The sequence below is a fragment of the Trichosurus vulpecula genome, chromosome 4 (assembly GCF_011100635.1).
Source record: "Trichosurus vulpecula isolate mTriVul1 chromosome 4, mTriVul1.pri, whole genome shotgun sequence".
In the NCBI taxonomy this organism is placed as follows: Eukaryota; Metazoa; Chordata; class Mammalia; order Diprotodontia; family Phalangeridae; genus Trichosurus; species Trichosurus vulpecula.
The window spans coordinates 158,883,039-158,896,228 of NC_050576.1; the positions used below are offsets into that span (position 1 = coordinate 158,883,039).

Sequence of the window (13,190 nt, forward strand, 5' to 3'; positions counted from 1 at the left end):
ACTAATGATATGTCGAATGACTTGAGAGTCCATCTGCATGTAGAAGGGACAAACAGCACTCCTTTCCCAATGGGAAAAAGGAGAATGCCTATTCCTTCCTTCATGGACCTTAGACAGGTTACTTCCCTTCTCTGTTTCTTCATCTGTAAAATAAGCAGGTTCTATTAGCTCAAATGCGTATATTATATGCAAATACATAAAGGATCTTTGATTTTGTCAGCTTAGGGACCTCCCTCCAAATTGCAACCTGTCTAATGACTTCAATAAGTCCTAAGGAATTGCCTTAAACAGGGATTACATGACTTAACCAGGGTCATACAATTAGTGAGTATTAGGGACAGCATTTGAATCTAGATTTTTTTCTGACTCAATATCCAGTACTCAAACCCTTTGGTCTACTGACTTTCTATTATTTACTATGATTAATATTACTAATAACACTAATAACCACCTATTATTATAAGTGAGAGTGATAAAGGGCTCCAACTATATTACCTATAAGTTCTCTTTTACCTTCAGCATTCAATGATTCTATTAAACCTTCCTGGAGGAGAAGCAGAATTATGCATAACCATTAGCTTTATCTACAACACCTTCAACCCAGTCCCATTTTAAAGCTATAAACTGGGACTGATCTTCCCTTGGTCATACCCAAGGGAATTGTTGAAAGCAATGATTCTTTCCTTTCTTCACTAACCTGACAGACCACTCACCTGCATGGAGAGTTCAGGGGTCAGCCTCACGAAGACCACCAGCTCAAAGATGCTCCATTCCGTACCCCTACCTAGTACAGAGCCTTTTCCAAAAGGTGGTTTTCATTCCAGGGAAATTCATGGAAAGAGAAAATGTGACATTTCCCTTTTTGTGCTGCCCCAGGATACAGACATGTAATACACTGATGGGTGAGAATGCAATTCCATCAAGAAAGCGATTGTGTTTCAGAGTTTATGACCAAAAAAAACCAAATGATCCCACCAACCCTCTGAATGTGATGGGCAATTTCTACCTTGCAAGGTGTATTCAAAGGCAGTTAATTTGCTCCTCACAGTCCTGTGAGGTAGATAAGGACAGAGGAAAAAAAGTGAGAGAGGGAAAGAATGAGTTTGTGTTTGTGTGGTTTTGGTCATGCATGAGTAAATGCGTGGGCCCGCCTGTTTGTACAACATGCTTTTGTACATTTGTGACTACTAGCAGTATACAAGGACAATGGAACCATTTTCTTAGGTTGGTCATACTGATGGAAGGAAGTGGAAAGAGCCCCGGAATTAGAGTTTGGACACCTCTTTTGGAGTTGAGCTCTATCACTTCTGAGCTCTGTAGCTGAGAAAAGCCACTTAATCACAGTTATGACCAGTAATTCTGGGGTTTCCACTCAAAAATTTGTTTGAAAGGGGAGAGGTGATGGTTAGTCCACCTCAGCATGTCCTCAAGAGAAATTGATCCTTTCTGGTCTGGAAGCAGCCAATTACTCTCCCCGATTATGCCATAAGATATGTAGAGGAGGGGGATGGGAAGGATGGTGCAGCAGTAAGGGCAGGCAGCCCCTGGGAGAGGGACACATCAGGGAAAGCAGTCCAGGATTAAGTGAAGGAGCAGAGCAGTCATGCTACATATGTGGTGGGGAGGAGAATGATTGAGCATAGGTACAATGGGCAGACTACAGTGAGGAAGAAGTGTGCTCCTCAAAATGTGGATAGCCTGGGTCAAATCTCCTATTACCCCACCCTAGTTACAGCTACAAACTTAACCTCATTGAACCTTAGTCCCCTTATCTATAAAATGGGGAAAATAATACCAGCATTGACTAATTCATGGAGTTGTTGTGAGATCATAACATATGAAAGTGCTTTATTAATTGTAAAGTGCTACCTAAAGGAGGGAAGCTAGGTGGTTCAGCGGATAGAGTGCCAGGTCAGCAGTCAGGAAGACCTGAGTTCCAATCTGACCTCAGACACTTACTAGCTGTGTGACCCTGGGCAAGTCTCTTAACCCTATTTGCCTCCATTTCCTCATCTGTAAAATGAGCTGGAGAAGGAAATGGCAAAATCACTCCAGTATCTTTGCCGAGAAAATCCCAAATGGGGTCATGAAGAGCCAGGCACGACTGAAATGAATGAACAACAACAAAACTACCTAAAGGAGAACTAGTGTTAATTCTGTGAAAACTCAGTCCTTCTGGGTAACCAATTCACTCAAAACTCTTAAGCCTACATCATGGCACAGAATAGGGGATAAGTCACTTATCCTCTTTGATCCTCAACTTGTTTATCTATAAGATGGGAATAATAAAATACAACTTGCCTCACTTCCTTTTGACTTCAGATTGTTGTGAGGAAAGCATACTCTAAACCTTAAAGCACTATAGAAACGTGAACCATTAACATGAATAAAGACGGCTTTGTTATTACTATTATTATTACTAGCTTGTATGTTTATATGCATTCATTCATTGAGGGCTTATCATGTGTGACATAGAGCAAGTCAGACCAGAAATCACTTCAGAAAGTCTGGGGACTTGTTAAAGTTTACAGGGCCTTAATGTGCCATGTTCCTTCCCCTAAGAAATTTTTTTAATGTTGATTCCCTAAAAGGCGATCAGGTTTCCTTGGCCTCTGGACATACTGCCTTCAAATCTAGCAATCCAAAAGTATTCATGACTGTAGGTGAAGTCCTTTGCTAATGTCCAAAGAAAACCCTGCACAGCAATGACCCGGGAAGAAAGATGATCACAGGTAAAGCTTTGGAAGAACAAGTTCTGAAATCAGAAACAAAATGGTTTAACAATTAATAATTAGTCATTGGCTCAGCCACCCATCCCCTCTCAGTAAGTGGAACCTATATACAAGACCTTTTGTGGAGAACTGTGGGGAGTGATGGACATCAGGGTTTCCCCTGAAGACATGGGGGGAAGGAGAGAAAGACCCTACTTTGGAGGTGCTCCAACTGTACTGGTAAAGTGTGGCATAGAGCCCCTAGAATCAGGAGACTTGAGTTCAAGTTCTGGCTCCAATTCTTATCTCCAGAACTAGCTGATGAGCTTCAGTTTCCTCTTCAGTAAAATGGAGATAATAATGCTTGAACTGTCTACTTTACAGCTATTGTAGATAAAGTTCTTTATAAAAGTTAAAGTGCTATTTAAATGGATTGTGATGATGATGATGATGGTGGTGGTGGTGGTGATAATGATGATGATGGTGGTGGTGGTCATGGTGGTAATGATGATGATGGTGATGATGATGATGATGATGATGATGGTGGTGGTGGTGGTAATGATGATGATGATGGTGGTGGTGGTGGTGGTGGTGGTGATGATGATGGTGGTGGTAATGATGATGATGATGATGGTGGTGGTGGTGGTGGTGGTGGTAGTGGTGATGTCATAGCAAACATACAGGAACAGACTAGGATTATCTAAAAGGTCAGGCCACCCTCCTTCCAAACTTCCCCATTACTATGCCGGACACCATTACCCTTCTAATCACCCATGTCTGCAGCTCATCACACATATCCATTCAGTTGCCAAATCTTCCAGTTTCTTTCTCTACATATCTTGTATATGCCCTCTTCTCTCTACTCAAACCACCACAATCTTAGGTCAGGCCTTCATCACCTCTTAATAACCTTCTAATTGAACAGTCTTTTCTAATCTTTTCCTTCTCCAATCAACCTCCAAACAATTTTCAAAGTGATTTTCCTTGAGTGTAAGCCTTAAGTAATGTCACCCTATCACTCAGGAAACTCCCATGACTCTCTATTTCCTCTAGGATCAAATGTAAATGCCTCTGTTTTGCATTAAAGTTCTTCACAACGTAGCGCTTTCCCATTATTCCCTTCTTTTCACCCATTACTTGCCATACATTCTAGCCTTCCTTCAAACTGACCTCCTTACTGTTCCTCACACATAATTGTACCCTCCTCATCTCTGTGACTTAGTATTGGCTGTCATAATGCCTGTAATGTTCTCCCTCCTAACCTCTACCTCTTAGAATTCCTACCTTCCTTAAGACTCTCCTCAAGCACCACCTCCTCCCAATGTCCAGCAGCCCTTTCTTGTTCTCCCAATTATTAGCCACTTCCCTCCTAAGGCTATCTTCCATCTAATCTGTATTGTTGTAGCTGTATTTATTTGTTTGTTTGCTTGTTTGAAAGATCTTTGATGGCAGGAATCGTTTTGCTTTTTCGTTGTTTTTCTAGTGCTTAGCCCAGGGTCTGGCACATAGTAAGTCCTGAAAAAAAATTTGTTAATTGATGGATGGAACATTTGCTCAGTTTACATAGGAGACAGGAAGTCACGGAGGGTTCCCTTAGAAACAGTGCCTGGTGCCTTGACATCGTGGGATTTTTTTTTTCCCAGCACAATTTGAATAGGTTATCCAGGACACAAACATGTGTAACAGAAGGAGAAAATTCAAATTGTTACAATATCAAATATGCAAATACACAGCTGGGAAAGGAAATTCTCAGAAGGCTCGTAGAACTATCATTATTCCCATTATCCAATTATCCATTGTCCAAATACTCCAAATCATCCATTATTTTCAATTTCCAGACGCCTGACTACAAATGGGGCTTCAATTCCAGAAAACTGTTTAGGAATCATGTTATATCAGATCCAACTCTCATTTTGGGAGTCTCACAGAAATTGATTTTGAATTAGGTCTGTGATGTCTATTCCCCATTAGTATACAGACTCACAGTTTCTCATGCATCAGCAAATTTCCTAGGATACAGAGAGACAAATTGAATTATAGCAACACTAGAATGGAGGAATTTCCAGAGGGCGCACGCACGTGTGGGGAGAGAGAGAGAGAGAGAGAGAGAGAGAGAGAGAGAGAGAGAGAGAGAGAGAGAGAGAGAAAGGAAGTACCTTTTTGTCTTCAGTCAGAGATTCTCAGAGAGTAATCTAGGGTATCTTGGCATCCTGGGTGTCAGGATGAGATGACCACAATGAATCCCAGGAAAATTTTTCCCAGATTTTAGATGAAATACTATGACTATCCCCATGAAAATAAAGTGACTGGACTGTTCAAAACCAGACCTTTTTTTCTACCCATTTTCAGGCCTGATAAAAATGGTGCAATGGCCCAAATTAATTAATATTTTACCCTCTTGAGGAGTAAGTTCCAGACAATTAACCAATCTATCAACCAATAAGCATCTATTAAGCATGTACTATGTGCCAACCACTAGGCCGGGTTCTACGGATACAAAGAAAGGTAAAAACAATCCTTGCCTTCAGGAAGTTCGCAATTGAATGGGAATTATTTATATACGTGTGTATGAATATGTATGTGTGTATGTATGTATATATATATAAAACATGACAATATACAAACAATATATATGTATATATGTGTGTTATATATGTGTATATATACATGTGTGTACATATACATGTATATAACATGCAAATGATAATATACAAACAAATACAGGAAAAAATTGAGATAGTCTCAGCAGGAAGGCATTAAGGGGGACAGGAAAGGCTTCTTCTGTAGAGATTTTAGCTGAAACTTGAAGGAGCTTACATTGTATCAGGAAAGACAATACATAGTATATTTTTAAATATCTTGTATGCATACATGGCTATATCATATGCATGTATATATATGCAAGATATTACAAAACAAATATTGATCATTGCGGAGGGAGACTCTAGACAGCTTGAGATATTAGGAAAGGACTCACATGGAATATAGCACTTTAGCCACTTTAAAGGAAACTACACATTCTTTTTTTTATTTAATATATTTAGTTTTCAGCATTGATTTTCACAAGAGTTTGAATTACAAATTTTCTCCCCATTTCTACCCTTCCCCCACTCCAAGATGGCATATATTCTGGTTGCCCTGTTCCCCAGTCAGCCCTCCCTTCTGTCACCCCACTCCCCTCCCATCCCCTTTTCCCTTCCTTTCTTATAGGGCAAGATAAATTTCTAAGCCCCATTGCCTGTGTATCTTATTTTCTAGTTGCATGCAAAAACTTTTTTTTTTGTTTTTGAACTTCTATTTTTAAAACTTTGAGTTACAAATTCTCTCCCCTCTTCCATTCCCACCCACCCTCCCTAAGAAGTCAAGCAATTCAACATGGGCCACATGCGTGTCATTATGTATAACCCTTCCACAATACTCATGTTGTGAAAGACCAACTATATTTTGCTTCTTCCTAACTTATACCCCTTTATTGAATTTTCTCCCTTGACCCTGTCCCTTTTCAAAAGTGTTTGTTTTTGATTACATCCACCCCCATCTGCCCTCCCTTCTATCATCCCCCCCTTTTTTATCTTCTTTGTCTTTCTTTCCTGTGAGATAAGATACCCAATTGAGTATGTATGGTATTCCCACTTCAGGTCAAATCTGATGAGAGCAAGATTCACTCATTCTCCCTCACCTGGCTTCTCTTCTCTTCCTACAGCCACTTTTATGCAAGATAATTTACCCCATTCTATCTCTCCCTACCTCCCTCTCTCAATATATTCCTCTCTCATTCCTTAATTTGATTTTATTTCTTTTAGATATCTTCCCTTCATCTTCAGCTCACTCTGTGCCCTCTCTCTCTCTCTCTCTCTCTCTCTCTCTCTCTCTCTCTCTCTCTCTGTGTATATATATATATACACTTACACATATACATACATACATACACACTCACATATACCTATATATACATAAACATATTATATATATATATGCATATTCCTTTCAGTTACTATGATATTGAGGTCTCATGAATCATACACATCATCTTTCTGTGTAGGAATGTAAACAAAACAGTTCAACTTTTGTAAGTCCCTTATGATTTCTCTTTCTTGATTACCTTGTCATGCTTCTCTTGATTCTTGTGTTTGAAAGTCAAATTTTCTATTCAGCTCTGGTCTTTTCATCAAGAATGCTTGAAGTTCACAATTACATTGAAAATCCATATTTTGCCCTGAAGTATTGTATTCAGTTTTGCTGGGTAGGTGATTCTTGGTTTTAATCCTAGCTCCATTGACCTCTGGAATATCATATTCCAAGCCCTTCGATCCCTTAATGTAGAAGTTGTTAGATCTTGTGTTATCCTGATTGTGTTTCCACAATACTCAAATTGTTTCCTTCTGGCTGCTTGCAATATTTTCTCCTTGACCTGGCAACTCTGGAGTTTGGCTACAATATTCCTAGGAGTTTTCTTTTTGGGATCTTTTTGAGGAGGCTATTGGTGGATTCTTTCAATTCCTATTTTACTCTCTGGTTCTAGAATATCAGGACAGTTTTCCTTGATAATTTCTTGAAAGATGATGTCTAGGCTCTTTTTTTGATCATGGCTTTCAGGTAGTCCAATAATTTTTAAATTATCTCTCCTGGATCTATTTTCCAGGTCAGTGGTTTTTCCAATGAGATATTTCACATTGTCTTCCACTTTTTCATTCCTTTGGTTCTGTTTTATAATATCTTGATTTCTCATAAAGTCACTAGCTTCCACTTGTTCCAATCTCATTTGTAAGGTAGTATTTTCTTCAGTGGTCTTTTGGACCTCCTTTTCCATTTTGTCTAATTCTGCTTTTCAAGGCATTCTTCTCCTCATTGGCTTTTTGGAGCTCTTTTGCCATTTGAGTTGTCTGTTTTTTAAAGTGTTGTTTTCTTCAATATTTTTTTCAGTATTTTTTTGGGTCTCCTTTAGCAAGTCATTGACTTGTTTTTCATGGTTTTCTCACATCACTCTCATTTTTCTTCCCAATTTTTCCTCTACTTCTCTAACTTGCTTTTCCAACTCCTTTTTGAGCTCTTCCATGGCCTGAGACCAGTTCATGTTTTTCTTTGAGGCTTTTGGTGTAGGTTCTTGGACTTTGTTGACTTCTTTAGGCTGTATGTTTTGGTCTTCTTTGTCACCAAAGTAAGATTCCAAAGTCTGAGACTGAATCTGAGTGCATTTTTGCTGCCTGGCCATGTTCCCAGCCAACTTATTTGACCCTTGAGTTTTCCGTCAGGGTATGACTGCTTGTAGAGCAAAGAGCACTTTGTTCCAAGCTTGAGGGGATGCGCCATTGATTTCAGAGCTATTTCTGTACAGCCAGCTCTGCCACACCAGCACTCCTCCTTCCTCAAGAACCACCAACCCAGACCTGACGAAAATCTTCAGCAGGCTCTGCATTCCTGCTCTGATCTGCCACTTAATTCCTCCCACCATGTGGGCCTGGGGCCAGAAGTAACTGCAGCTGTAGTTCTGTAGCTGCACCTCCCCCGCTGCCCCTGAGGCAGTGGCTGAACTGCAAACTCTGTCCCCCGCAGCTTTTTCCACTAACCTTCTCTGTTGTCTTTGGTGTTTGTGGGTTGAGGAGTCTGGTAACTGCCACAGCTCACTGATTCAGGGTGCTAGGGCCTGTTCCAGCCTGCTGCTAGTCTGGTTGGTCCTGCTGCCACCCACGCTGAGCTCCGCTCCCCTCCGCTTCGTGTACAATAGACCTCATCCAGCGACCATCCAGGCTGTCCCGGGCTAGATCCCTGCTTCCCTCTGCTATTTTATGGCTTCTGCAGTTCTAGAATTTGTTCAGAGCCATTTTTTATAGTTTTTTGGAGGGACCTGGAGGGGAGCTCATGCAAGTCCCTGCTTTTCAGCTGCCATCTTGGCTCCGTCCCCGGAAGTCAAAACTACAGATTCTAAGAATAACATTTGTGAAAAGTAAGTTTGACTAGACCACACTGTGTACAGAAGAGAATAGAGTCTAATAAGGTTGGAAAGGTAGTGAGGACTTTAAATGCCCCACAGAGTTTGTATCTGACCCTAGAGCAGTGGTTCTTAACCTAGAGTCTATGAACTTTTCTTTTACTTTTTTAATAATTGTATTTCAATATAATTGACTTCCTTTGTAATCCCATTCATTTTATTTTATGGATTCAAAAACATTACTCTATGATGGGGAACATAGACTTTACCAAACTGCCAAAAGGGTCTGTGATACACTTAAAGATTTTTTTTTAACATTTAAAAAGATTAAAAGAAAATTCTGCACTTGAGGTAATAGGAAGGCGTTGGATTTCATGATCAAATTTATGCTTTCAGTCAAGTCATCAAGTACTATATCTGAGTCCCTCCCAGTTAACTGAAGTGGGCATTTTGCCCAGTGACTGGAAGGAGCAGCAGTAGTAGTAGCAGCAGTAGTAGTAGAAGTAGTAGTAGCAGTAGTAGTAGTAACAGAGGCAGTAGTAGTAGTAGTAGCAGTAGTAGCAGCAGTGCAGTCATAGTAGTAGTAATCACAGTAGTTATTGTTGTTGTTGTAATAATATCTATCCATAGCTCTTAAGGATTCACCAAGACTTTGTTGCACAGCCACCTCATCAGAGTCATCAGAAGACAGTAGAAACATAGATTTAGAGCTAGAAGTGACTTTAGAGACTAGCTAGTCCAATTCTCTCTTTTTCTCAAATAAGGACAATAGAGACCAAGTAAAGTTAAGTACTAGACCAAGGTACCTGAGTAGTGGAGTGCATAGAACTCCAGCCCTGGAATCAGGATAGATCTGAGTTCAAATCTGTCCTCACACACTTATTGGCTGTGTGACCCTGGGCAAGTGACTTAACCTCTACTTCTACTCTAAAATGGGAATAAAAATAGGACCTGCCTCCTAGGGTTGTTATGAAGGTTAAATGAGATAATATTTATAAAGCACCTGGCACTTAATAAATGTTTGTTTTCTTCTTTCCACACGGATGGTAAACGGCAGAATCAGAGATTCAAACACACATTCTCCAAATCTATCTAGAAGGCTTTCCATTGTACCCTGAAGTGAAAATGCTTGTTTTATTAACTCCATTTTACAGGTGAGATAACTGAGGTCCAAAGAGGCAAAAATGATTGGCAGTTAAAATTATCAGAGCTGTGATTCTACCCCTTGTCTCCAGTCTCAAACCAGAGTTCTTTCCACTACAACATACTGCTAAAAGTTTTAATCCTGGTTCTGCCATTTACTAGCTATTTGACCTTGAGCAAGTCAGTTCTTTTGTCTGGGCTTCAGTTTGCTCATTTATAAAATGATGATGTTGAACTAGACTTCTATGTTCCCTTCCAGGTTTAACTTCTATGATTAAAGTAGTTGAAACAATTAAAGTGCAATTGTGGTCAGTTGTTGCTCAGTCTTTTCACTGTGTCCAACTCTGTAATCCCATTTGGGGTCTTCTCGGCAAAGATAGTCGCTTCCCATTTCCTTCTCCAATTCATTTTACACATGAGGAAACTGAGGAGAAAGATTAAGTGACTTGCCCAGGGTCACACAGCTAGTAAGTATCTGAGGCTGGATTTGAACTCAGGTCTTCCTGATTTCAGGTCTGTCACTCTATCCACTGTTCCACCTAGCTGCTGTGTTTTAGGATCGCATTGAGAGACATCACTTCAGAACTAAGGAGATGACAATCACTCTGTACCTGACCAGAGCATACATAGTGTAAGTGTGAACACACTTCCTTCTGGGTGCCACCGTTGGGGAAGAATATTTATATTGATAAGCTAAAGAGAATCCAGAAGAGAGCAAGGAGGATAGTGAAGAGTTTTGAGCTGATGTCATATTACAAGCCTTTAGAGGAAATTGCTATTCTTAACCTAGATAAGGGAAGATTCTGGAGCCTTTAAAAGGTTTTTTTGAGGAAAAGAAATTGCGTTTGGTCTGTTGGCCCCAGGGTCAGAAGCAAAGATTTGAAGTCACGATGGATGAATTTAAGCTTGATCTCAGAGGAAAAAAACGTCTTAATAACTTCCAAAAATGGAAGGAATTACCCCTGGAGGTAGTGAATCCCCCTCCTTGGAGGTCTTCCAGAGGCTGGATGACCAGCTGCTGGTTCTGTTCAGGTATGGACTGGCCTGAATGAATAGGGTAAATCTTCATTGAGGAAAAAGCCTCTGAGCTGGGCCCAATAGGGAGGTTAGAAAAAGAAGAGAGGGGGCTTTACAGGATGGAGGAGTAACATGGGCAAAGGATCAGCAAGAGGAACGAGAAAGATATGTACAGGAGACCTGAAAAGACTGCCCAGACTAGAGTTCACTTAGGACAGTAGGGAGTTTAAAGTTGGACAAATAGGAGAAGCATCTTGACACGGTAGGAAAAGCCCTGGATTTGGAGACAGAACAACTGGATTCATCATTTATGCAACTTAGTACTTGTATGACCTTGGCCTAGTCACTTCCCATCTCTGCCCCTCAGTTTCCTTATCAGCAAAATGAGGGGGTCATATTTAAGGAGCTAGAGACTTAGTAAATGCTTGTAATCTTTCCCCCTCTAAGGTCCTTTTCAGCTTCCTAGCTATGATCCTAAGAATACTAAGGGCCATAAATGGAATTTAGACCTGATAAGATTGAGATTAAAGATTTGTAAATTCCTTATCAGGATGGTGACATACTGAAACTGGTGTTTAAGTTTATCGTGGTGGCAGTGTAATGGATAGTTTGAAAAGGTAATGGAGGTTCACGGTTCCTGGACTGGGAAACTGAAATACCAAGTCAGATTCATACAGCATCTTCTTGGATATTAGATAGATAAACAGTAAAGAAGAAACAAAGGTTTGGTATTAAATGTCTGGGAGCACCTAACCTGTGCACTCATCTCCTATTCTGCTAAAGGAAATTCTACTCAATCCAGTTTGACAAAATTTTGTTTCTATCTTTGTTTTCCCAGTGCCTGGCACTATGCCTTTCACATAGTAATTGCTTACTCAGTGTTTATTGAAATTCCACTGACATCTTTCCATGGCTTTTCATTTCAGGCTGTCCCCGCCCCCAGAAAAATGTTTCTTCTATGGAGAGGACCAATGAGACAGCTGTGAATGAGTTTCTGTTTCTTGGTTTCTCATCTCTGTTTGGACTACAACGGCTTCTGTTTGTGGTGTTCCTCCTTCTCTACCTATTCACCCTGGGCACCAATGCTGTGATCCTGTCCACCATCCTACTAGAGCGAGCCCTCCATACACCTATGTACTTCTTCCTCGCTGTCCTCTCCTGCTCTGAGACCTGCTACACCTTTGTCATTGTGCCCAAGATGCTGGTAGACCTCCTGTCCCAGAAGAAGGTCATCTCTTTTGTGGGCTGTGCTATTCAGATGTTCACCTTCCTCTTTCTTGGATGTTCTCATTCATTCCTGCTGGCAGCCATGGGCTATGACCGCTACGTGGCCATCTGCAATCCTCTTCGTTACACAGTGCTGATGAGCCATGAGGTGTGCTTGTGGCTAGTGGCCATGGCCTGTGTCTGTGGCTTTACTGTCTCCATCATCATCACTTCTCTGGTGTTCCACTTGCCCTTCCACTCCTCCAACAGGCTCCTCCATTTCTTTTGTGACATCTCCCCTGTCCTCAAGTTGGCCTCCTACCACAATCACCTCAGTCAAATGGTCATCTTTATGCTCTGTGGATTGGTCCTGGTCATCCCCTTGCTATTGATCCTGGTCTCCTACATCCATATCATCTTTGCCATCCTCCAATCCCCCTCTTCTTTAGGGAGGTACAAGGCCTTCTCCACCTGTGCCTCCCATCTCATTGTTGTCACGGTCCACTATGGCTGTGCCTCCTTCATATATTTAAGACCCAAGACCAACTATACCTCCAGCCAGGACACTCTGATATCTGTGTCCTACACCATCCTTACCCCATTGTTTAATCCCATGATTTACAGCTTGAGAAACAAGGAATTCAAGTCAGCACTTAGAAGAGTCATAGGGAGAACATTTTTTTCCACACAACAATGATATTAAATCTTCTGTCCAACCCCATGAAGTCCTAAGTGGGGAGGAGGGTGAGACAACTTCCCCAATGCTGACTGGTCAATTTTCCAGAATTTCTAAGACCATAGGCCATTTCTCCTTTCTCCCCTAGTGGGAAAGTATGGGAACTGCAATTTCTAATACTCATATTTCCATTGAAAGTGTCTCATTCCTACATGTATCATATCTCTCCTCTACACCATATAAAACAGTAAGGAATCTGCCTCTCAGACTCTCCTATCAAATGGAGCTTACACTGCCAAGAAAGGAGAATTACTCAGCCTGATATGATCACTTCTGAACATCTAATAAAGACAAGTATTCTTCCAACCTTCTCTGCTGCCTCTACTGTAGTTTCATTCAACCAATATTGGAAATTTCTTCCTTCAGTCTAACCAATTCCCCTTCTGAATTTTTCCCCTTATTTTCTCTTGCTCAATCCTCTGTGTAAATAAACTAATGTTAACTGGTC

General features: G+C 40.8%; 1 protein-coding gene across 1 annotated transcript; it reads left to right on the plus strand.

Annotated features, from left to right (window-relative positions):
• The first annotated feature begins 11,740 nt into the window (after positions 1–11,740).
• LOC118846894 (olfactory receptor 10K2-like) lies at positions 11,741–12,703 on the plus strand. The gene has a single exon (XM_036755575.1). The coding sequence runs from the start codon at positions 11,759–11,761 to the stop codon at positions 12,701–12,703; it is 945 nt and encodes a 314-aa protein (XP_036611470.1). The 5' UTR covers positions 11,741–11,758.
• Positions 12,704–13,190: the final 487 nt, after the last annotated feature.

What these genes read in the sequence shown, in the direction of transcription:
- LOC118846894 (XM_036755575.1), top strand. Translation starts at nt 11,759, where the DNA reads ATGGAGAGGACCAATGAGACAGCTGTGAATGAGTTTCTGTTTCTTGGT.